Genomic DNA, 25,993 nt, shown 5'->3' with positions numbered 1-25,993 from the left:
TCACAAGAACTGTGTGGGGAGGATCCACTGAAGGACTGCAGGAAAATCATGCTCCAGATTCCACACAGGAGCTTAGCTCTGTCCATAATATTTCTGGATCTGATCTAACTGACACTGGTATTACAGTACTGTACCTCCAACTGCAGCTGAAAGTGTCTGCTCCTGACAAATTTGGTTTGGTTTGCACTGAAACAAAAACAAACCAACAAACAAGCTTAGAGTGAGAAATACAAATTTAGACTCCCAGAGCTCTTTGGAGCTGATCCCAACACTATATTGTTGGCAACTAGATTTGTGTGCCTCCCTTTCCCCTGTAAAATGAGGATGTTGACATTTCCCTGTTTGTATGATGAGGTATTTATATTGTTATTTGTGCAGGGCTGAATAAACAATTCTTTGTACTTGGAATATATAAAGTGCTAAGTGACAGTACTCTTCCTCTCAATGTACACCAGCATATGAGAGATCACAATCAGGCTTTGCTATTACTTTTCTAATGAGTACATTGCATGAAAAAAATGCCTGATATAATGATAGCTAAGATTGGTGTTGCAGGTTGGTTTATTTAAAGCAGTAACATCAAAGCAAAAGGTCTGCTGATTCAGCTCATAAAAATCATTGATGCATAAAAACAACAATAATGTCAGAAAGAAAATGGGAAGGAGGACTGGGAGAACAATAGAAGAAAAGTAAACCCAAACCCATCATAAATGCACGCAAGACAGATGGCCTAACTCTTTCAGAAAGCATTTGCAAATACCCTCATGCTTACTGGGGAGAAACTCTACATGAAAAATGTATGGTAACTGGAGGGACGTGGTATTATGAAAGGCATCTCTTTTCCATCTATCTTTGATTGAAGCTTCTGGTCCAGCCAGCAGCTTGGGAATGTCTTCATTTACAATATTCCTTCCTGAAATCTGAAAGCAATTGAAACGGAGATCAGTACCTGGAATGAAATTTTAAACCATCCAAAGAAACACACGGTGATATGGAATTAGTTATGCAGTTACAAGCGACCATTTGCAGTCAGTCACATTCCCAGTATCTTCTTCATAAGCCTCACAGTGAAATTTATGGCATACAAATTATGACACAGATCATCTCTGCAGAACGTATGTAAAGTATCAGGAGAGCTGCATCAAGAACTGCAGATACAAGGCAACTTGTGGACCCTCTGGATCATTCTCTTCTTGATGCCACTTCAGACACATTTAATATGCTCTAAAATCATATGAAAGGAGTCACAGAACCTAACCTTCTTAAAAGCACAGCTTGTCATAAGTGCAACTCTGCAAACTGACAGATAGTATCCAGAATTTAGACTGGGTAAACAAAGGTAAACAAAAGGAAATTTAGCTCCTAGAGGGAGGGAGCTGTTTTGTTGGATAAAGTCAGTGATTGCCTGTTGCCCGTAAATTAATTCAACTCAAAACACTCTTCTGCACAGCAGAATTTCTTCTCAAATACCATGCCAGTACATTTTTGAGATGCATCTCTCGCTGAGGTTGTAATATAGAATGCACTATTCCAACCCTGCTAGGCATTCTTTTTCCAATAAAGAAAAATTCTAGTTGTGTCATGCCAGAAGCTTTTAAAAGCCTAATCACTACTTGCATCTTGTGGCTCCATGATGAAAGGATAGGAAGGGAACTGGCTTCTCATTCCTGCTGCCATTTGTCATGATGTTTACCATTCTTCATTTGCCTGTGGCTTGGTCAGCTCACTGCTATACTGTGCTCTTCCCTCCTCCCTCCTCCAACCCATCACAAGGTTCCTACAGCCACCAATTAGGGTGAAGCAGGTCATTATTACCTTTGTCTAAATCAATGTTCTTTGCTGGGAAACTTCTGGCTTGCTCAGCCTTCTCCTTCAGGATGTTGTTTTTGTAATCTGTATAAGGGAGGAGTGTATGTAATTCAGACAGCCATGAGAATATTAAGAGAAAACAAATCTTTACAAGGAAGGGATCAGCCCTTCCTTGAAGTACCCTAGGTCTATCATTTCCAGATCTTTAGGGGTAACTCATGGAGTTAATCAACTGCTCAACAGAATAACATGCTACATCTTAAGGTTGTTGTATTTTTTTTCCTGGTACTAATCAACTACTTAACTCTCTGCTCCTCATAGGTACCACAGAGTCTTCCATCATGATAGCAATTTATATTCGCTGCTGCCCTGCTTTGCAGCTCACCCTCTGCTACTCCTTTGTTCCCTGCTTCAGTTTTTATATCTACCTTTTGCTCACTGGGGCCACTACTGCAGTAATTTTGATAGCCAAAGCACATCAGCTTGCTCTTTAAAAGGTTGTGCCTTTACTAGGGGTGAGATTCCCCTAAGTGTGCATTTACAACCACAATGTTAGGTGACTACAAAATGAACATAGAAATGTCATCAAAAAGTCCTTAGTTGTAACAAGTTTTGAACAGGTCAGGAGGATGGCTGCTAGCTGATACATACCCAGCCTGATGTCTTCACTTTTGTACTGAGTCAGATCTGTTGTGTCGACTGTAAATTCTTTAAGATTTACATCCTTCCTGGAAAATCAACGAGAGTGAAAAATGGTTATTGGTACATCCTTTATAACTGGCTCCTTTTACTTTTTTCTACAATAGCTTTCTCGAGAACTTAAATTGTTTATTGGCTATACATCTGGAGAACAGCTGAAAAAAATCATAAGAGGATTTAATTCTTGTTAAATGCTGGTGATTTTCACAGAAATCCCTGTAGAATCCTTTTCTGTTTCTACAAAGCTTCCCTGGAGAAAGTATGACAGAGAGATGACAGCATTGGCAGCCACTGCACACGGATATTTTTCCTGTGTTTGCCCATAACCTGTCAAACAGATTTCACAGGATCATACTACTTATTAGGGAATCTGTTTCTCTTCTCTCTTGCTTTCACTGTCTTTCTACTAACACCAAGAGATCTCTGGTTAATCTGTGTCTTCTTTTCCCTCACAAATCTGACCAATGTCTTGAAAAATGGGGAACCAATCTGTTCTGGAACTTTCCCATTTCTTCCACTTTACTACAGGTAACAAAGCATAAAGGGATGCAGATACACCATCTTGGCTTAGGTCCATTTCACAGCAGAGTCTACAGCAGATCTGTGCATTACCCCTTTACCACTAACTCCTAATGACGTCTCACATAAACACGATCTGTGAATCAGTTCCCAAATTATACCCAGAGATACCAAACAATCCCTACAAGCCGTTCTCTCCTTCCACACTTTGACAGCATGGAATTTACTTCCTGATATTCAACCACAAAGCAAGCATGTATTTCCTGGAAACATCACCCTAATAATGACAAGAGTGTAAAACAAAGAAACTCTATCAAACTGTGCTGTAGGTGGCTGCATTCTTACTAAACAGATCCTCAGCTGTTTTAGGCTCTTAATGATAGAAGCAAGGGAGCAATAAGTTTGTTCTTACATATTCTACTCACAGACAGCAGATCCTATAGTGATACTTACTCTCCATATTTCTTCACATTGTATTCATAACCTAAATAAGGACAAGAAATAGAATGAGCAGTTATATCCAATCCAACCAACACTTCCCACATATCACTGATAACAGCAACGCATAGCAGCTATTCAGTCCTCTCTGCCGTGGTGCTTCCAATAAGCACTGTGCAGCACAGTAATTGTTTACAGAATCACCTCTCCTGCCACGGAGCAGAACTCCAGAGGTGGTGTTTTCCAGCACTCACCTCTCTGCCTGCGCTTGCGGGTGATGAAGACAACGATGATGAGCAGGACAATGAAGAGCAGCAGCGTTGCCAGGACGTAGCCCAGCTGCTGGAAGAAGTGGATGCGGCTCTCAGGGATGATGACATTTATCACATTGTGCCCCCTGACAACATTTGGATCTGAGAACAGAGAAAAAAGGAACACAAGGCAATAATTGTCACTGGCATTCAAAGCATGTTTGCAAGTGGGTCCATATGTGGAACTAAAAAGCATGTTCAGTGGCCATTGCACATTTCCATGCTGCTGCCTGCTTATCAGGGTGCTGCTTTTGTTTACAGCAGAGAGCAAGTTCAGCAAGAAGCCACAACAACCTAGAGTTGCTCTGGGGTAGCACAGCCCTCTTCTGGGTCCCTTGCAACACGCACACACCACATCGCTTCGGCTCCAGACAGCTGAAGTATGAAGCAGCCACTCCCAGCCAAGGGTTGTAATTTACAGAGTGGGAGGAATTTTCAATGCCAAGGAATGAGTTCCCTTTGAAATCAAATAAAAATCAATAAATAAAATAAAAACCCACAAAGAAAAGCCAAGATTCCATTCCACTTGTGGGTGCAGCAGCGCTGCAGTTCCTCAGCACAAGAAAGGGTAACTCTAAACTGTTACGTGGAACATTTTTGTAGCTCTCAAATAAATGGGTCAATGCGTTGCACATACAAAGAGAGCAACTCCTCTGCTTGCAGCTGTCAGAGGAGTGGACAAATCCAGGCACAGACCACAAAGCCATAGGACACACTGTGCTGTGGAAGGCTTTTCTCTTCAGAATAGAGCTGAGTGCACCAGCAAGGGGTTCTGACCACCGTTCTCCTGGGAGTTTAACCCCAGTCAGAGGGAATAAGGGGAAAGATTGGGAAAACATCCCCAAAGCCACAGTGCCATTCAGCAATGTCTTCTGAAGCGAGCCTGCCTCAAGCAAACCAGCCAGTAATAAGCACTGATTTTAACACTGGGACTAAGTCGTCATAAGGATGAGAGTCAGACAGCTGGTCTCATTTGTTATCAGACATGTAGACATGGCTTTGTGTCCAGCTAATTGTATTCCAACACGAACAGCCTTCCCCAGCAGCGTTTTGGTATTCCTCTTTAAGCAAAGCCACATCTCCAGCACCAGTTAAGGTCAGAACTGATCAGCACAAACAAGAATCTCGCAGTCGAGCTAAGCCAGCGAGTTCATCGTTATTTCAACAGCTGGTTTTCCTTTTGAGGCCATTTGGAAATGTTAGAAACTGCTCATTTCCATCAGGGCAGTACTGTAAATAGGCCGAGTCCTGAAACAAAATATTCCCCACAAAAAATACAGCACCAAGTGCACTGATTTTGTCCAGCCTCACCCTGCATGGCAGCAGAGCAGGCAAGCAGCTTGTTGAGCTAACCAACAAATCTCCAGATGCTGGATGCTGTGTGTGTGCTGGCTGTCCTGCTCAAAACTAGCATGTATTTTTCACCACTAAGAAATACCAAACCAAAAAAACCACTTGTAAAGCTGCAAACAGTGTATGTGACAGTTCTACTTTAACAAACCTCTGCATCACAAAGGGTTTCTTCAGTTACTGCTATAATGAGATGGTAGCCACTGGAGCAGCCATTGAGCCAGCAGACCTAAATGCGTCCTGTTCCTGGCCCTTTGCTTTCCCACAGTACTGCAGGGGAGGGTAGGATCTGAACTGAAGCTTTATTGAATATCAGGGAGGACACAAGAATGGCAAGCTGCAAAACCAGAGATGCAGCTTTATTCTATCACCAACATCCTTCAGTATGTCCTCAGCTTGGTTTCTTTCCCCTTCTGCCTCCACTCCATTCACATGATCTAACTGCTGGAAAATAAGTCTTAATGGTGGGGAACAAAAAAAAAAAACTGGAAGAGATGCCTTCACGTTACTTTATCAAAATGTAGAAGGATCAGATCTTTCAGCTGGAAAAAATGGAGAGAGCTGCACCATGAGAGCTCACAGCTGCTGGGTACGTGGCACATTTTCTTCTCTAGGCTGGCAAGGACTGAGAGTAGTTCTGCAAGATAGGCTATTCTTCAATCGCTTGCTCCAAAACAAATACAGAGTAAAAATACACTAAATTAGTAGACATACAACATATTTCTTCTGCTGGGACTTGGGAACAGAATTGAACTGATGTTTACAGTTCAAAACAGGATGAAATTTCCTGTCTGGAAACAGCTCTGAGCCTTGGAGTTATGCCAGAAACGATAGCTGCTCGCTGAAAAAAATCTCATTGCATTGCTTTTGTTATCTCCTGATGTTTCATTTTGGCTTTAAGTTACAGCCCAGAAAATTTCTGCCCAGCTTTTCACGGAGGAGCAGTATCTCAGCCTTTGCTGCTAAGCTCAAACAGGCCGCCCATCAAGCAAGGGGCTTGAAAAAGGCACTCCAGAATCTCAGCTCCTCTCCCTGTTCCCATCGACTCAGCGCATTTTTGTGCCTGGTGCTCTCAGAACCAGCTGATCTTTCCCTGCCCCCAGGGGATAAAGCTCCTCGAAGGCTATTCTTTTTGGTGGTGAAAATGGCATTTCTCAGGAAGGCAAATTCCTTCACCAGTGGGGCACTACTTCCAAACCAAGAGAGCCCAACAGGCTGTATTACCTGCAGGATCTGCCAGCTGGGCAGGTGGTAACCATTCAGCCACAATCAGGACAGTGAGAGGAAGGTTTTCCTGGGTGAGCAACGATGTAGTTTTCGTCTGCACAGTGGGTTTTGATAGGGCTCAAGGGTAGCAAAAGAGCCAGATGCTGGGGGACTGATACTTGTGTGTTCTGATCCCTGTGTCAGCACAGCCCCAATGGCCACCCCTTGTCAGTACAGCCAGGATTTCTGGCCACCAGCCTTAGTCCCAGTGGGGAGGTTTGGGCTTCTGTGACTTGAAGAAAAACTAATTGCTAGAGAACAATAGACATATCTAAAAATGTATGAATCATAGAATCACAAGGTTGGAAAGGAACTACAACATCACCTAGTCCAACCGTCCTCCATCACCATTACTATCCAGTAATGTCCAAATTCTGTAGTAAGCAGCCAATAAACATTAAGCCACAATGAGTATTTTAAAATGTTAATATGGAACTATACCTAAGGGACTTTCATATATGCATTTTTTAAAACTTGGGATTTTATTTTTCTGCCTGAACGAAACATGATGGTTTGGGGTTTGGACAGGCTATCAAATGATAGCTCAGTGCAGTGGAAAATGTGAAAATTAGCTAAAAAAAAAAAAAAAAAGAAAAAAAAAAAAAAAGCTGAAGGGTGGAGGAAAATTCCTGGTGGTTGATTCTGCAGAGTCTGGCACCTGGCACAGCCTGAACCCCTGAGCAGCAGGGTGGGAAGTGCTTATGCAAACGGGGCACGTTAGAACAGCAAAGGCAGCAAAAAACCAACCCCCTACTCCACACCCTCTCCTGTTTCATAAAAGCAAGCAGAAAAGGGAGTCTGTTAGAAAAAGTTTGCTTGCTTTAGGGTGTTTAAGCACTGCAGAGCAGAGCAAAGAGCAGCAGGACATGATGTCACTGTGGTACAGCAGGCAGGGTAGTGAGCCCTGGTGGGTGGGACACTCCACTCTGGCTGAGTGTTAAAGCAACACCAGAGAATCCTCACTAATATTTTGTAGCTCCAGGTACAGCACTGTAATGGAAACAGCTCAGTAAGAATGCAGCTAACACATTAGAGCTCCACACTAGTAGGGAGGGAGGGAGGCAAGACCTCATCTAATTCTCTGATTTTAAGGGTAGGAATTGCTCATGGCTCAAATAGAAGAAACCATACAGGAAACCCCAGCATTGATTCGAGTGGCACCTTCAGTTCAGAGGTGTCTGTGGTACTTCTGCAGGGCAAAGGTTTGCCTTGACCACAACTCCTTCCCCTCCTGCAGTCAGAAGCCCTGCCAGAAGCCACTCACCTACGGCCGGGGCAGTGTTGTGGGTTGTGAGGTTCACCACCTTCTTCTCTCTCACTGGCTCTGTCACAAAGACCTGGTAGATCCTGCGCTCATGCAGACCGCAGTAATGGTGGTGCAGGTGGCAGGAATAAGTGCCTTCATCCGCATTTTCCAGCTCAGAAATTCGCAGGGAAAAGTCACCCAGGGCAAAGGCTGTGTCAGTGATGTTCATCTTCTGCCGAATGAAGAGAGGCCCATACGAGCGGCGCTCACCAGAGGCGTACAGGTCAATGAGGCGGTCAGCGCGGTCGTGGGGAACCCCTGGGGGCTGCCTGTCCCAATGGACCACTTGCTGCTCCTCTTCACTGTGCCGTTCGGTCCAGATGTGGTTCCGGTTGACACAAGGGAGCATCACAGTACTGCCTTCCAAAGCAACAATCACAGCCTTCTCTCCATCCCAGTACTCTTTTGCTGCTTTGGCTGTGGAGATAAGACGTGCATCTTTACCCATTTGTCTCATGCTTAAGGACACCCATGCACACCTAGGGTTGCTCTCAGACCCTGCAATCCTATAACGCATCCTCTCCAAAGATCCTGAAGTGTCACAGGGGAAACGTACCTCACTCACACTCAATTCAGCACTTAGTGAACAAAGGCACCCATATCTTCACATCCCAGGTGGGTGCATTGAGCACAGCCATTTCCTTTCCTTAAAGCCATTTCCTTTCCTTAAAAGTGAGAATTCATCTCTTGCTTCAGAACGAAGGAAGAACATTCTCTCAACAAACCATTTATAACAGACTCCATCTTCAATATGCTGTGCTTCATTCTCCAAGCAGGAAATGCTTTCCTTCCCACATATACCATAATTACTGAAGAAGCTCAAGGAACACTGTTCTGTGTTTTGTTCTTGAAGAAGGAATAACAGAAGAATAAAAACACAGATGAGCAGTCCAGGGCTCACAGGCCAGCCTGGGTGTTCTCACTGCATAGAAGCTGTGAGAACAGCAGCAGGGGTGCATTTCTCTTCTATCCCATCAGTTTTTTAGACAACTCAGCACTTTAGCTGCTTCCCAGCACCATCAGCCCCAGCAAACTTACTTGTGCACTATGTGTAGGTCGATTTAAATAACTTATGTGCTTACGTGGTGTAGGTGGCACACACTGAGGTACCAACAGCCCTTAGAAACTTCCTTTCAGAGCTGGATTCAAAGGTTTTTTGTGTTTTTGTTTTTGTTTTTTAAACAACAGGCTTCTCAAGCTAAGCCCAGCAATCCGCATTACAAGGCAGATCTTTGTGGCTAACTTGACTCACGATGTATTGTTACTAGTAATGTTTTATTGCTGGAGCACTGACAGCCCAGTTAGCTAACTGGGCTGGCTAGTGTACAATTAAAAGGCTTTGCAGAGTTGGGCACAGGCCAAGAAAGGAAGGGCTTTCATAAAGACATACACTGATCAAAATTTCTGAAAACCACATAGTAAGCACTGCTGCCTCCTGATACACTGCAAGATTCTTGTAGCACCTGTGTCCTGAGCTGCAGCAGAGCAGGCATGGGCAAAAAGCCTTCATCCACAGTGCTCTCTGATGCTAGCAGAATAGCATGCACTACCTGCTGTGAATCAGCACACAAGCCCCACTGTGAATTCACCTCAGACCTGGGGACCACTGGACTTCAGCTGCCAGACTTGCCCTTGCAGAAAGGGACACCATGCTGTCACACCTACCTTTCTTAGTGATATCTAGTTGAATTTTCACAGTTTCATATAAGTGGCAGTAGTGATGGTGGAGATTACACGAATATATACCTGCATCACTCTCTGCAACATCTAGTATAAGAGAAAAGAGAGAACAAGTTGAACGTTTCATGCTGAGCCAACTACTTTTGTCATTTATGCTATTCAACAAACGCACAGAGGCAAAAAGACCTTTGCAAAGCTTAGGGATAAAAGAGAAAAAGATCCTGTTTAGTACCTTTGATCACCAGTGAGAAGTTGCCATCTGTAAATGCATTCTGGGGCATTAATATCCTCCCTTGGTTGTAGGAGCTGTAGACACGCTGATCTCCTGCTGAGTACATGTCACACAGCCTCTCCATCTTGTTATCTCCATAGTAGGTGCTGTACACATCCCAGTGCACCACACGTTGGCGGTCATTCAGACGGTCCTGAGTCCACACCATGCGGTAACTCTTGCATGGCAGGACAGCCTGTGAGCCCCGGGTAGCACTGATGTTTAACACTGACACTACAACACTGTCTGGGTTTGAGGCATCAGCTGGGACTGAGGGCAAGGAGCAAAGAAAGAATCCAGATATCACATTAATAGCATGTAAAGAAGGGACCAGAGATAAGTCCTGTCGTAGAATCTCTGCGCCAAAAGAAACCCATCTGAAGAAAAGTAACTTTCAAGACCAACACAGAGCTCTCTAATGGAGAAATACAATATTATTATTGTTTTAATTTAAAAAATCACCGATTTCATTCAGTAAAAAATGATCCTGATAACATCTGTTATCAGGATCCTAAAGCTGACCTGCCATACCTACCCTTTCCTAATCCTAATGCTCAGTTAGCTCAGTGTTTAGAGGCACTAGTTCATGGTGTGCATGGCTGGTGCCTACAGAAGTTACCCATGAAATCCCCATCACATGGGCTCTGATTTCATAACACCAAATTTCTTCTTATGGTGACAGAAACCCACGTAGATTACAAAGATGTCACTCACCTGAATATAAATAAACAACAGAACCTGTTAAAGCAGAAAGAAAATAATGTCAAAATTAAAGAAGCAAAAAATAAACAAACCAAAACACAACAAATGCACTCCTGGTCAGCCACCACCTCCTGTTATTATTCCATCTGTTACACCCTTTGTTGTTAACACACTTATTTAACACAGGTATTGTGGTTAAGCCCAGAGACTGTGACCTTGCTTGGTGCTCGCTGCCTAGGAGTAGTTCTCTAACACAAAGATAAGTGCTCTATCCTTCCACAAAGGACAGTCAACAGCAGGGATAAGAACCAACAACAGCCCTGGCCTGGGCTCACCACTGAAATCCAACTCTTATATAACTGATAGGGGGTTAATTTCATCCAAGGAATCAAAATCCCTGAATGCTGCAGGGTGCCTTGACAACCTGTCAAGCTGAGTGTGATGCAATGTGGCTGTTCTGCTTTGCACTTGTGACACACATTGCTGCCAGACACACACACACACACACATTCATGTGTACCTCCTGCTCACATTCCTGGTCTGCACAGTTGACCATCAATGCTCTGGAAGCAACCACAACTCTCTCCAACTCGCGTGACTCAGATGTACGCAGGAAGAACTTGGTCAAAATGAACTGATGGCTTTGTTTCTGCATCCCCCTGGCCCCATCCCTCCTGCTTTTTGTGTAGGAGGGGTCTGAAAGGTCTCCTGGCATCACGCTCGGAGAGCACGAATCGGATTCCCAACACAATGACATCATTCATCTCTCTAACCAGTCAAGTCCAAGTGGGTTCTAGCAGAATAATTAGCTGTTTTGTCCTGCTAATGTCATAGGCACAATGTCCTCCTGACAAAGGCTGCTTTTTTTTTTTTTTTTCAGCCCTGGAATTTATTCCCTTCAAAAGAAAATAAATTCACACCAGATCAGGGCTATTTTAACAACACCATCAGTGCACAGGCTGAGAATAAGCTCTGTTTCTTCTCCTATCACAAAATACTGGGCTGTGGCACCATAGAACAAAAGTGAGCAGCACTCTCTGTTGAGCTGCCAGCTCAAAGACACTCCAAATATAAGGAATTCTTTCTACATCTGTAATCTCAGCATCATAAAGAAAACAAATTCCTTGGACAAAGCTTGTACAGCTCTGGATACAAGACAAGACATCCTACTGAGACATTATAATCCCATTATTTGATGATGTCTGCTAATAGGCTGCAAAATACCTGATAGTAAAATACAACAAGCTGCCAGCCTCTGCCAGCACTGCCCACATGCCCAGAGCTGGTGGCATCTGCAGAGTGACATGGGAAAAAACAGCACAGCATCACAACACAGCATCACAACACGCGTGGCAGCTTGCGTGCTAGGAAGTGAGCTGGCTGGCTGCACAGCAGTGCTTCCAGAGCTTTGCTTTAATGCTCATTGACAGCAAGTTGATTTGGTGCTGCAGAAACATCCTCTTCTGGCTGAGCAAAAGGAATGCATTTACTTCCCTCCTTTCCTCTTGCACGTTAATGTAAAAACCACTGAGCCCAAATGCAGCACCACAAACCTAACATCTGACAGACATCCCTCTAAGCCTTCCAGTGTGCTCTGCTCAGCAGCCTGTCCTTCTGCTTCTGCACCTTCGTGCACGCTGTGCTGGCCCTGCTGGCATGGCAAGGACCATCCAGCCCTCTCTGCCCCATCCATGAGATCCAAGTTGACTGTTGGCAGAACACCAGCATCCTTCCAGGAGTGCCCCTCAGTGACCAGGGGATGTTGCTTCTTTATAGGAAAAGGGAAAAGCATCTGTTGAAGCCTTGCCTGCTTCTTACCATCCTCCTAATTTGACTTGCTGGGTGCTGCCACACAAAGATGGCCCTGAGTGACTGTCACTAGAACAAAGCCCATGCAAGATGCTGGCCTGATGAAGCACAGCAGCCAGCAGCTGAAGCTCTAGAGGGGACAGAAGGGAAAAGGCATGTTGCAGGCTTTACAAGAGCCATGGGAACTCCACAGCACAAAGAAAGCAGAACTGATTGTGATGATTCCCTGTCAGTGTTGGAAATCTGAATGCATACACTGAGTTATTTGAGATGGCTGTAAGTGAAATAGCTTATAAATCAAAGGAATCTGGAATGCCTCTGATCTCTTATGTGCCTGGAGAAAAAGGAATTTAAAACAACTGGTTTTTAATAAACTGGACACAGAGGAGTAGTTAAATACAATATGAGATTTGCTCTGCTATGTGAGACCCAAAGTGCATTCCAAAGAAGTGCCCCCCCAGCCTGCTTTCAAAGTTATTGTTTGTGTAACACAGTTGTTACTGAAGATAATCAGCAATATATCCATAAACCAGCAAAATTAACAGCTTATGAGCTACAGGAGTGCAACAGACTGGAAGCAGTTATACTGGTGAGTCACCACCCAATCTGCAAGTATAAAATCAAGGATTATTTATGCACCTAATGGAAGCTCAGTCTTTTGTGCTCATGGGGCTCCAGCAGCTTCAAAACCACCAAATACCTTAAGAGTTGGTAACAATGGCTTTCATTTTTAGATTTCAGCTCCATGTGAGGATAATCACTTTGACCTCTCTCTGTGTGATATACTTCAGAAAAAAAGAGACAGACATCTATCTGCTCTCCCCTGACTTGTTCTCTGCAGCCTCAGCATGCCTCTCGGTAGGATCCCCAAGGTATTCTGCTGCTCCCACAATATAGGAAGAGAAAAGCAAGTTTCCTAATCCCTTGTAAAAGGCAGGGCCAGCTCTTACAGCTTGAATCCCTGCCACTTTCATAGTAAAGAATTAGGCCACAAAAACTGCAAGCAAACGACAAGTAAGAGCCTCAGGCTCTGAAAGACATCTTACACACTCAGGGATCTCGAGGCTCTGTCCTCAGAGCAGTTCTAACAGAAATCTGCCCCCTGAGTCTTGCCTGAACAAGAGCACAGCTCCTCTTCTCCCTGAGATAGCTGCTGGCAGAGGCGAAGCCTGTGCTAATGAAACCACCGAGTTCCTGTCTCACACTGAAGGAGCACAGAAAAAGGAACAGCAAACACTGTAGGCAGCAGCCTGAGTGCCAAGTGGCACATGTGCTCCATGGGACACGGTGAGGGCTTTGCCACAGATACCAGGATAAACTGCCTGAACAGCATCTTCCCTTATTTTTCCCATAAATCCCACTGCTTCTGCAGGAGATTTAATGGTCTCCATTGAGTTATTACGTAATTACCTCAAAAACAGAAGCTTGTGCTAACAAGCTATTTCCAAATACTTTTGGAGAATGGCAGAGACTCCATCCTGACTCTTCAGGGAGCTGACACAGTGCCTAAGAGGCCATCATGGCTTATGACACAGTCACATCGAGGTGACATCTACACAAATGAGCTCAGCACTACTGTTGCAGCCACTTTTTTAACACACAGATCAGTAGCCAGAAGCACCACCTGGGCCCATGTCTAGGTAGAGATGGAAGATGGTGAGCAATAAAGTTCCCTGTCTAAGCAAAGTTCTCCCTACAAAGCCAACTGGTGGCCAGGCCAGGCTTTGAACTGGACTTCTAAGTCTCTATACTTGTTTATTTTTAAAGCTTGCTGGGATAAGCTTCTCACCAGCTGAGCATACTGCTTTCAGGAATGCCTGCACTGCAGCTGCTGGCCCACCCAGCCCCAACCATCCCTGCACCTCACTGCAGGTAGCAACGTGCTGTGAGTTGGCAAAAAGCAAGAATGTGCTGCCTCAGCAGAAAGGAAAAAGCCTCCTGTCTGGACAAGAAAGCAATCACACCTTGGCCACCACACAGCCAGGATCCCGCGCAGATCTGCCCTGACTTCCTTGCAGACAGCTCGGATATTAGCTCAGCTTTTTAAACCCTTTTCTGGTTCGTGTACTTGACGTTGGCTCCGGGCCCATGGAACAGTTTGCAGAGCCATTCCAAACACAGCGCTGTTCCTCCTTGCAAGATATTAACACTTGAGGGTGTGGTTCTTCTCCAAGTAGGATCATCTCAGCAAACACAGAGACACAGATTTCCTCCCTTCTCTCATTACACTAACCTGACCTGGGTGGGTACAGCAGCACTCAGCATCACGGCTCCCTGGCATACGGACAAGCTCTCTCTCCAAAATACACCCAAAGATGTCCGTGAGAGATCGTCCATCCTGTGGTGGGATACTGCTGGCTCTGTGCTCTGCAGCAACCCAACCTGTTGTTCCTGCCCCAGGCACTGTTAACATGCTCAGCCACACTGGGGAGCAGCTGGACTGGTTGGTGCTTCTCATCCATCCCCCAGCTTAACCCACTCCCCCACACTGCTTTTCTGAGTCGCTATAATCCTTCTGCCCCTTATGACTGATTCCATTCCTAACCCTTGCCTTTAGGCATCACCACATCGGGGATGATTTGGTGACATGAGCACTACATTAAGCGGGGACCAAACTGAGAACTCAACTCTGTATACTGAGGAATTTCAAGAGGCTCAGGTGGAAAGCCACAGCCTTTCATTAAGGGCTGTGAGAAGCAGAAGGGTCACTGCTCCCCAAAAAACTCGTGCTCCTCACTTCCTCCTGTCAGCACCTGAAATGAGGTCTTTCCATACTGTTCTTTGAGCTGCAATTCCTCCTTGCTCACAGGTGCCTTCCTTAGACCCCAAGGTCTTGCAAAGGTAGATTTGCTTGGGTTTTACAATTTATCCTCATGTCTTCTCCTGCCTTCCAAGCATTACTGACTGAGATCTCTCTGCTCAGTTTAGGATCAGGTTCTCAGGACACTGGATCTATTTTCAGCCCCTACAGAAAACTGTGGTAGAGGAAAGTGTACAAGTCACTCTGTTACTGTGCATCCATCATACTTGCCCTCATCCCTCTCCTGTACTTTAATGTCTAAGTTAATTCCTTTCTATCTTTATGCTGACAGAGAATAAAAACTTACATTTGTACCTCCATCCTGAATGCACAAACATATCAGCTGTTTCTGCCTCTTCAAAAGTATAAAATAGCCTTGGACCTGTAACTCTAACTATCCAAGATTTACAGTACTCTCCTTTAAGCTTACTGCTTTTGAATTTACAATTGAAGTAACTGAGAGGAAGAAATAAATCTCACAAACATGCTGAATGAAGCAGCATTTAACCTCAAGTATTACTCCATTCTTTCCCTTCCTCTCAAAAAAGCCTGAGAACTCCATAAATCTTTCCCCTCGCAGACCCAAACCCAGCTAAACAAGGAACCTCGGCAAAATCTAACAAAGATAACAGTTCAAAATCTCTCTCATCTCCAGCCCCATCCTCTGCAGCTCAAACAGAAACAAGTAACATCACACCGACCAGCTAGGAGCTTACTTTGCTGAAGCAAAAGCTGCCACAGAAGGAGTTTTGCTAGTTGCTCCATTCCTTCAGCTTCTCCGTGTTTCCGTCTCTCTTGAAAAACAAGTTGAAGACTTTAAAAAAAAAACTTTTTTCTTTTTTTTTTTTTTTTGCTAACTGGAAAACACTATGACCTCATCAATTTACATCCAGAAAGCTGTGGACAGCAGCTCATATTCTGCAGTTACTCCACCTACAAGTCCTAACTCCCCACCTCCCCACTGCTCTCCCCCACGCTCACACTCCACCTCCTTCCTCTCCGTAACTCTCCCTGCACAGTTACTACAAACACCCACTCTCCTCTCCTTCCCCTCCCTCTGGGACCTGTCTGACTTTGATGTAAAACTTTTATCGGCTATGGTTGGTCCCACACAGATCTGGGCTCTAGAAACAAATCTTTCTCCTTTTCCCCAGAGGATGAAACTAATTTTCCTTGTGCTTTACTTGATCCAGCTGTTCCTTCCTTTGTTTGACACTCGTCCAGCTGTCTGCTCGGGACAATTTATTCTGTTGCCTTCAGTGGTTTTTTTTTTATCTTTGTCTCTTCATATGGTTTTACTTTAAGTTCAAGTCTCAGGAGACAACCTAGAAAACAACGTTTACCCTGCCCTGTGATTTGTAAGCAAGGACTTAACAGCAACTATCCCAGCAAGAGGGTAATAATGGCAAAAGACTGGATATGTGGGAGCTTAGGGCAGAGCAGGCAGAGAAGCCTAGAACCCAAGCAAAGCCCCAGATCACAGGATTTCCTGTTAGAGCAGAACACAGACAACTTGGGTGAACAATTCCATCACTGAGAATGCAGTTTACTTTGCTGTAGTTGGTAAAATACACTGAGTTGGATTATTCACCATCCAGCTCTGTGAGGCACCATGGCTCTGAAAGGCTCAGGCATTGCTTTACATCAAGCACATGGTTCCATCTCCATCTGCCCCTGAGCAATCCCAACAGCCTAACCCATGCAGGTGATCAAATGAACCTGAAAGAGTTTTTTTCATGCAAGACTTGCAGGAAAATTACATGCCTAGACATTCAGGAGACAGTGCAGGTGCTGCTAATAGATGTCAAAACACAGCAGACTTCTCTGCTCTTATTATGACGTAAGATTGCTGTTGTTTGTGATTAGCAGCGTTTAGCAGATTTAACTATACAATCAAATTGGTCATCAAGTGGAAAATTTGGGGGAAAGGGACATTGATGAGTGATGTTACAATTCCATCTGTAGAACAGAGCTAAATATACGTGGGATTCTCATGTGAGAGCTTAAAAATAAAACCTAAATCTTCCCATGGCACTCATGGAAAAAAACTTAATTGCCCCACTTGCATTTCTCCATGCTGACATTGGTCTGTTCCATCTATTTACCCTATCCCAGAGAGGGCTGTGCTTGGGGAAAGAGGAGGGCATTATCCTTCCAACCAAAATCTAAACAAACATCTGAATGCTCTGCAACAACTGGGAGCAGCCAGATTAAAACAGACCAGAACTTCACCCAGTGTAGTGTCCTCTCCAGCAGCAAATGGAACCAGATGCTTCCAAGGCATTCCAAGAAACTGGAACTATTATTATTATTATTATTATTATTAAATAATTTGACCATGAACAAAGCTTGCATTAACCCCAGCACGCCTTCATACTGTCTAAAACAGACCCAAATTACAATTGATTTCTTTCCAGAGAAACATTCTAAAATCATCTTCAGGTAAGAACCTCATAAAATTTCACTGCAAACTTCAACTCTTATATATTTCTATTCAACGGGGAGTTGTGGGTAATTAGACACAAATAGTCACTCACAGTGCAAGTTCCCACGCTCCCCAGATGAGCTGTGTCAAAAGCCTGGATGCTCACACATCCAGCCCAACTGCAACCCAAACACACAGGCTTACTCTTTGCAAGCCTCAGATATTTGCATGACAATTCCATAAGCACTTGCATGCAGCAGTCTTCTGCACATCCCCGAAGTTAAAACTTACTGCCAATTGTCAGGCATCACAGCAAACACCTTACTGACCAACAGAAGCTGAGAGCAGCTTGGGGGCAGCAGCAGCCTTCCTGTAGCCTGTCAGGCAGGCAGTAGGGTTGAGGCTCAGATCCGACAGCTGCACCATCACAGCAGAGCCTGGGAAATGTTTGGCAGGAAGACAAGAAGCTGCTCCCATTGTGCAGGTTGCAAGCACAGCACCCTGTCCTTCCATCCATCCCTCTCAGCACTGCAATCTCAGGGTGCTTTCCTATCTCTCTGCCCCCCACCCTTGGCACTGCAGAGGTTACTGGCTCTTCTTGCCCGCCTGCTGGGATGGATGCAGAACTCTGTGGTTGCTGCTCTCACGAATTGGCTATTTCCTGGCTGAAGGAAGCCAAGTTCAGGCCAAACCCACTGCAGCCTCCCGAAGAAAACAGCCCAGTGGAAGAAAGGAGGAACAGCTTCCCTGGGGTTCAGGAGGGGAGTAAGGGGACACAGATTCCTGCCCTTTTCTCGCTCATTCTGTGCAGTCTCCAGTCTGCCCTGTGTTCCTAGAGCCCTGCTGCACCAAAGAGATCCCCAGCGTGCAGCTGCACCAACACTGCCTCATCGAGTGCTGAGCATTTAATGTGATTCTCCATGCAAGTCAGGCTAAGGGACTCTGGTCAGGCAGTGGTATTTTGGGTATTGATTCTCAAAACAAGAAGCATCCCTTCACTGCCCGCTGCAGCACAGCCTGCCATCTGCCCCACCACAAAGCCTGTCCAAAGCAAGCAGCTCATCCATGTGTGGGGAAGGTATAAAAGAGGTTTTGCTTCTGGGAGCTCTGCACCTGCCATGCTCACTGCAGGTCAGGCTAGCAGGGAGAAAGGCTCTTCTGTTCCAGTCATCCCTATTTCACCTAGAAATGCTGGTGACTCAGGTGGAAAAAAGCCCTGCCCAAAGGCAGATTAATTGGCTTGTGGGAAGCAGTAATGAGCAAGCCACATCTGCCAGGCACTTTGCTGTTCCTGATCCCTTCCGTTTGAACATTTTTGTTTTCCGTGCCTGCAGGCTGCACTGAAAGACCTCCCAATACATCTGGCCTGAGCACCAGTCCAGAAAGCTGAGCAAATATCAGGTCTGATGCAAAAAGGTGCACTTCATCCTTTCTTGTCATTTTGAGAACCATTAAACTTGGAAAGCAGGAGGAAAAGCAGTCACTTCCACCCTACTTTCACAGCTGTAAGTACACGTAATGCACTGAAAAGGAATGCCAGGATTAACGTTCTGTTGACACAAAGGCACAAATTACAGCACAAGGACTTACACTCATGATCTACCAATGCTCCATGTTTGTATTACCAGCAACTTCCCTACATCTACTCTAAATGTGAAACCTATTGTACCACGCTACAATCAAAGGAAAAGGGAACAGCTCTTCCCAAAAGTAAAAACAAGGATAATTTTTTTTAAAGGAAAAGTAGCAGGGAAAGCTACAGCTTGGGAAAAGAGTGCTGACAGGTACGGGGCAAAACCAGCATGGATCCTGCCAAACCAAAAGCACAGAGATTCTGCATGGAAGCAGCAAAAGAGGGAGAGGCAGGGATACTGCAGTTGGGGGTTCCAGTTTTGGGGCAGAGAAATCTTCAGAGCTGCCTGCCAATGGAAAAGAGCAACATAACACAGAGCCACATGAATTACCAGAGGGTGTGCACTTCCCAGGAGACTTCATTTGGTTGCAAAGCTTTTCTTATTAAACTAAATCTTTCAGCTGCAATGAATCCCATAAACAAGGCTGAAATAATCCAACTTGCAGCAAGAGCTGTGAACTAAAAGGACAAAACTGAGAGCCAACCACAATGACAGGGCTGTCAAGTGAAGCCTGTCATTATCCCAGCAATGTAACAAGCAGCATCTCTCTTACACACCCAGCAATACAATGTTTATTCTCTGTTCCCTAGCTGTAAATGCTTGTACCCCTGATTTGCATTCTCCTAAGACCGTGTTCAGGATGACAAGTTGAGAGTTTGGCCAGATGTTTTTCTGCTTTGTTTTTTTTCACTGGAGACCACTTTATCCCCAGCCTGTGTTATCCACCACCAAACCAACAGCTGAGGCAAATGCACAGTGCAAGAAAGGCAGATCTCTGCCACCCTCCTAAGAACATACAAAGCAGTTTTGTAACAGTCAACAGCTTCACTTGTGTAGTATCCCTCAAACAACCGATTTCCAGCAAAGAGAAAGATGGAATCCATCATGTTGTAGCCTCTGCAGTGCTCTGTGCAAGCATTTCTGAAGCAAAATGAGAGGGCTGCCCAGGAGCAGTATGTGTTACCCTGTCATTTGCAGGCAATTCCTCAGCTTCTGCCTGTCTCAGCTCTCCAACTGAAAAGCTCCATCTCCCTACGTGCCAAACTCACCGATGCGATGCAGCAATAATAGAGACTTTCCAGGTATGTAAGGTATTTAGGCAGATGGAATCTTAAGAGGATTTTGATCTTCTGCTTAATGCACTGAGCTTTGCTCTTCGCCAAGCAAAGACCTTGATATGCACTAAGGAAGAGTTAAACTCCAGCATCCAAGCAAACAGAAATGTGTGCCTATGCCTGCGTGTGCTCCTAAGCTGCTCTAAGTGTGAGTGCCCAGGTAAGAGGCTGAGAGCTCAGTGTGCACCCTTTGCTATCTCTGCAGCTCAGAGACTCCTGTTGTCCTGCATCTTTGGATGCCACTGTATTTAAACTCTCCTTTTTGTTGGAAAGCTGTCAGCTGCAGATTCCTGGGATTCATCTCAAAACCATTAATATGAACCAGTTACAAAAACAGAGAAATTGCCCAGGAAACCAAGGGATTTTTTTTTTTTTTTTTCTTTCTTTCCAGACTGAAAACTGAAGATTATTTTTCCAAGATAAAAATGTGCTTTGGCGATTCTTCCATAAGATGAAATTCAAAAGGCTGAGTTTGGTGCAGGGAAAAAAAGACAAATGGATTTCTGTGCCCCAAAAGCCATCAGAGGTAGATAGCCAGCAGGTCCAAATCTGCAAGCTTGTATGAACTACCATGGAGCTCTGTTTACATCCACTCAGAGACTCTCTCATCAAACCCCCAGTTGCACAGACACTTCAAGACCTATCAGATCATGAATCCTACTGCTAGTAAGCTTTAGGTAATAGTGACATTAATTTATCACTTCCATTAAAAGAAAAGAATGTAGGCAGAGTCTCCCTGCCTTCACCTTTTCTTTCCTGTTCATCTCACACAGCTCTGCTTCACCAGATGGTTTTTTTGGTGCTGAACAGATTTGCCAACAGATATAGTATTTCATGCCATTCACAGCCTGTGAAAATCACTGTCAAAAGCCTGTAAACAACAAATCCTTTTGACAGTGCTTTTGAATCAGTGTCAAGTTTCACAATCTTCCAAACAAGCACCTGAATCAGATGCAGTTAGGCTAAATCTTAATTAAATCCCCATAGATTAATAAATGTTTTCACTGAATTGTTTCGTTGTTTTTCTTCTTTTCTTTCGTTCAAGATACTTGAGTGCATCCCCCTCAATCACAGCAGGCCAAGGCTTTGTCTGAGGTACCTGATTGAGGGAGCACTTGAGCACTAGCCTCAATCAGAAAACAAACAAACAAACAAGCAGGGAAATAAGAATAGAAACAGAGCAGCCTCTCATTCTATGTTTGCAAGGGTCTTTCTGATGGTGGCCCCACACTTGTGCTCATTTGCTGACAGGGCAGGCTGGGTACACAGCACAGGCAGCTCCTCATAGGAAAAGTTTGCAGTCTAAACAGACAGGAGCAGCAGCGAGACGCACAACACAAAAGGAAATGACTCACCCAAGCTTGCACAGCAGATCAGTGGCAGAATTAGGAATACAGCCCAGACCAGCTGCATTATACCTCAGTCTGTAGACTGTGCTGCCTCTGTCCTCACGGAGAGCCTAGAAAACTCTGGCACTATGCGAGGGCTCACTGCACAGAAGACTGATGAGGATGCAGACTGAAGGGCAGAGTTGGACAAAATCTTTCCTGTCTTTCTGCTCTGGAAAGCTTCAGTGATACAAAGAGCTCTGAGACAGAATGCATTTGGGTAGGACTGTAATTTTTAACTTCAAAATGGCCCGTGGCATCCCTCTTACCACTCAGATTTTTGCAGCACTCTGATTCCCCAAGGAGAACCACACTCATTACTTCCTGCTGCCTCTTTTCACATCACAGCAGGGAAAATAAATTGTTGTTGTTATTGGTTTGTCGTTTTCTTTTTTTGAAGACACAGAGTACCTAACTATCTCTCAGCCTATGGAGAGCCAGTAGTGCCTTCAACACATTGATATTAGCTCAAAATCACATGAACCATGAAGTTCCTGAGGGGATGGAAAAACATGCAAATCTAAATTGGAGTTACCATCAATCATAACTTCAAGAGCTGGCTCTGTGCATGTATATGCATCTGTTCGTCTTCCCCTAAGGTTCACAGCAGCAGCCAGCAACTGTGTGCTGCTGGGAATCGGGGGGGGTTAGAGCCCCTAAGGTGCTATCACTTGCATCTCCATGCCCCTAAACCTTTTAGATCTATGCAGAAAAATCACCACCCCCAAAATTAACTTCTTGATGTCAAGTGCCTGAGACAGAAGGGCATCCAACCTATGACATGGGACTGACTCAGTCCCATGGGAGCTGTGGTTCTGTAGAGTCTTCACTTTTTCAAACCTACCCTGAAACCACTAAGCCCCCTCTAGGGGACAGACACTTAGAATTGGTCCAATTTGGCAGATGGCAAACAGCATTGAGAATCAGGAGGAAATAACAGAGGGATCTCATCACCTCTTTGAACATTTATTTAGCCAGTGTGTTTGTCTTCAGAAAAGTGAGAGAAGGCAGCAGCTGAGATAAGCAGCATTCCATCAAGCTGTTACTCATCCCTATAGACAAAGCTCCAGAATTTTCCATATTTCGGAAAAAAGAGGCACCAGACAGGCAGACCTTGGGTCTCATTTTTCAATTCAGTAGCACTTCCATGTAAAAAGGCCTTCACTTTGCCCAATTCTTCATTTCAGATCTCAAGGCACTTCACAGGGAAGTCGTTAAGCCTACACAAAAGGAAGGAGGAGCTGAGGGAGAGATGGGAGAAATAACTGGTCCATGGGACACATCCTGAAATCCCATATCACTGCTCATCCTCCTGCTCAGGAGGCTCTGACAAGGAACCTACCAAGAACAAATTAAAAGCAATCACTCACACGCAGTGCTGACTCAGTGCCACAGGAGATGACTGAACAGAGAACCTTTTCCAGAGCAGCTCTCCAGCAATCTCCTCCACAGGCAACAGTAGGTCAGGTTCCTCTAACATGAGAAAAGCTTAAGCCACAAGCACACAGCACATATTTCTCTGAAGAACCAAGCAGTTCTCAAAATATTCAGGGAAACAGGCACATTCAGCTATTTATGTCACTTTGTGTCCCCTTTCTGACCACCAGCATTGTGCCTCAACCACATTTCTCAGTCCCTCTCTACATGGGAACAACCTTCTGGCACTAGGAGCTTTGAAAGGAGAACTCCAGTCCCCACACTAATTGCAGCCCATCTGTTGCACCCGCCTAAAATAATTAAGCAGTGCAATTCCAGGCACAGCATCTTATTTTGAGATCAGAAATGACTGGGAAAGAGTGGAAAAATGAAGAGGTTGACTCTGAAAAGGGTGCTCAAAGGTTGCTTCCCAGAGAGCTGTGTTATCTACCTCAGGTTTGCAGGCCATTTCACTTGAAATAAAAATACTGAAAGGAGGTTCCTTTGTGTAATACAATATAATCCTGCTGCCAAATTTAGATGCACAAACATGGAGCTTGGCCAACTTGTAAGGGTAGTCTATGCAAACTGTGCATTTATTCTAGATCAATCCAAGTGCCCAGAACTTGAACTAAAGAAAACAGGGTGCTGCTTTAGAAACTAGCTGTCCTGAGAATGTTCCTGCATACAAACCTACCTGACTGAACCAGCATTGCTGCTTCTATCCAGACACCTGAGTTCTGTACTACATCACCCATTTCAGAGTTCCCCTCCAAAATAAGCACAAGGTAGAAATAGGTGTTCCAGTTACTTAAAACTTTACTCCAGAAGCAGCTGTCCCTACTCTGAAAACTAGAAACACATTTTTATTTGCTCTCCTTTCTACTCCCCAGCCTCACTTTGTATTCAGAAATCATGGAGATAGTACTGCACTCAAGGCAGAAATAATGATTTGGGGCTTTTCTGCTTGCTTCCTTTTCACAGTCCCAGGTTTTTGCATAAAGTACTTGTGAGAGAAAGGCTTTCCTGCCTTCCCGAGGGCAACAGTACTCTTCCTTTCCCCAAGGAACATGTGATGTTATCAGAAGTAGGACACATTTCTCTCTGCCCTACCTTCTGACGGGCCTACAGCACATTTTCTTACAGATGGCAGGATGCTGTTAATACACATCATTCTTCCACATCACAAGCCAGTAAAATTAAGCATGACACTTCTCTGGAGGATGCTCATTCAGACCTAAGAAAAACAACAGAAAAGATAGTACAGTAACTGAAACAATGAGAATGGTGAGGGAAGCCAAGCCAAGGCCTACCAGGTCCAGGTGACCAATCATAGATTTTGACTTCAGGCCATGCTTGGTGATTCTGCTGCTGGGCAGCCTCCAGCAGGCTGTTCCAAGAAGAGTAGCCAGCTGCCTCAGAGCTGAGAGCAGCAGACCGTTTGGTCACAAGAGGAAACAGCTCTGACTCAAAAGCACCCAGGGGAAAGTGCTGGTGAGTAACACAGTGCCATTTACACATAGTTACACTGCTGACTTTAACTGTTCTAGCCACTTTTACTACCTTTTATTTTGGCACGTTCCTCTATAACTGCTTATCTTCATATTTGACCATTTCCTGCTGTGAATCGTCCGTTCTTTTAAAATAAACCTGACAATTTCCAAGCTATCAGTTTTTCTTTTTACCTGATATGCCAACTCCTTATGTGGGACCCAACATCCTTGTCTGAACCAATCACTCTGCAGCAGCTGTGGCACAGTGCTGGCAGCTGCTAAGAGGCTCCCAAAGCATCCAGTCTTCTCCAGACCTAAACACACCAAAGGCAATGAAACTCCTTCAGCACAGCTCCTCCCTGCCCTGCACCAAGTCCTGCGTATTGGACAAGTGTAAAAACAACAATCAATTATTTTTGACCAATATTTAATACTATGCTTTTACTGTAAACAAGATTTTAACCACATTTCTTAAGAAAACGAGGCACATATAGACACACGATCCCAACTGTCCATTCAACCTTCTTCCTGTTACTTTGTACCCCCCTGTTCTGGCTATATTTGAGAGCAGTGAAGAAGTCTTATAGTTTTATAGTTCTTACCAGTTTTGTGGGATTTACAAACACATCACAATGAAGATGTCCAGGGAAGTGGTGGAGTCCCAGACCCTGGAGGGGTTCAAGAAAGGGCAGCTTTGGCACTGAGGGCCTTGGTGGGGATGGATTTACATTTGGACTTCATTATATTAGAGTTCTTTTCCAACCTTAATGATTCTGTGACTCTATGCATTGGTGACCATGGAGTGATCATGACTACAGAACTCAGACATTTCAGGGAATTGAAAGAAGTGCAGTATCAGATGTTCTTAAGTTCTATGACTCACAGAACTCCTTGTTTCAGTTCTGTTCCCCTGTCTTACAGGGAAAGGCAAGCAAGAATAGATGCCTCCACAGTTAAGCCAGCACACTGCTTAAAACCAGCTCAGATGTCTGTAAGAGCTACAGTTACTGAGTTCTTTTTTTCCTACAACAGCAGAGACAGCAAAACCTACTCTTCAGAACCATTTGAGCTCTGCAAAGTGAAAGGCTCCAGGTAAAGCAAAGAGTGCTGTTATTTTTGGAGAGTAACTGACCAGACTCAGCCCCAGCAAACCCAAATCAGGATGTTTTCACAGTCTGAACAGAAATGCCAGCAGCAGAACAGCATGAATGATGTAAAGATGTGATTTCAGTTATCCACAGGTGCTGTCTGCAAGATCAGTAAGATCACTTCAGCCAAATTCTGAGCTACTGTAGACAAGGGTAGTATATTACCTTTGGAAGACAGGGACTGGGGTTCACATCCACCAAAGCAGAGCTGGCTTTGTACTTTGAAAAGAACAGGGTCAGTTAAAGAGGCCAAAATACATACACCAATTTACGCTGGGTAACGTTCTAACAGTGCTCCTTTAATGCTTTAGCTCACCAGAGTAAAGGTTCCTTGTTTCTGCTCAGGAATTACCAAGCAATCTCAGTCGGTTAGGTAACAGCAGGAGCGAAGCCCAATCACTCTCTGAAAGGTGT

The 25,993-nt window shown here is 44.6% G+C and overlaps 1 protein-coding gene across 4 annotated transcripts; it reads right to left on the bottom strand.

Annotated features, from left to right (window-relative positions):
- Positions 1-543: 543 nt before the first annotated feature.
- Positions 544-25,993, bottom strand: MXRA8 (matrix remodeling associated 8). Of its 4 annotated transcripts, XM_010722801.4 has the most exons (11): positions 24,624-25,993; positions 24,052-24,175; positions 10,364-10,387; positions 9,611-9,919; positions 9,364-9,465; positions 7,657-8,115; positions 3,720-3,878; positions 3,481-3,511; positions 2,461-2,537; positions 1,816-1,893; positions 544-920 (listed from the first exon to the last, which is right to left on the bottom strand). In XM_010722801.4, exons 2-11 carry the CDS (start codon positions 24,110-24,112, stop codon positions 895-897), a joined length of 1,326 nt encoding a protein of 441 aa, XP_010721103.2. In that variant the 5' UTR covers positions 24,113-24,175; positions 24,624-25,993; the 3' UTR covers positions 544-894. The 4 variants fall into 4 exon arrangements, with proteins under 4 accessions (XP_010721103.2, XP_085098341.1, XP_010721105.2 ...); XM_085242215.1 differs by lacking the exons at positions 24,052-24,175; positions 24,624-25,993 and adding an exon at positions 21,490-21,562; XM_010722803.4 differs by lacking the exons at positions 24,052-24,175; positions 24,624-25,993 and adding an exon at positions 15,677-15,916.

Source organism: Meleagris gallopavo, chromosome 23, assembly GCF_905368555.1.
Source record: "Meleagris gallopavo chromosome 23, MGAL_WU_HG_1.1, whole genome shotgun sequence".
NCBI lineage: Eukaryota > Metazoa > Chordata > Aves > Galliformes > Phasianidae > Meleagris > Meleagris gallopavo.
Note: the sequence above shows the minus strand (reverse complement) of the source record. Positions and strands in the feature narration are given on the sequence as shown.

Bases quoted from the DNA above. Each gene is read 5' to 3' on its own strand.
- MXRA8 (XM_085242214.1), bottom strand. From the start codon at position 14,618: ATGAGAAGCACCAACCAGTCCAGCTGCTCCCCAGTGTGGCTGAGCATG. The intron at 10,388-14,398 runs GTCAGGTTAGTG...CTGCTTTAACAG, and splicing joins GTGCTGCTGTACCCACCCAG to GTTCTGTTGTTTATTTATAT. The intron at 9,466-9,610 runs GTACTAAACAGG...CTCTTATACTAG, and splicing joins CTTCTCACTGGTGATCAAAG to ATGTTGCAGAGAGTGATGCA.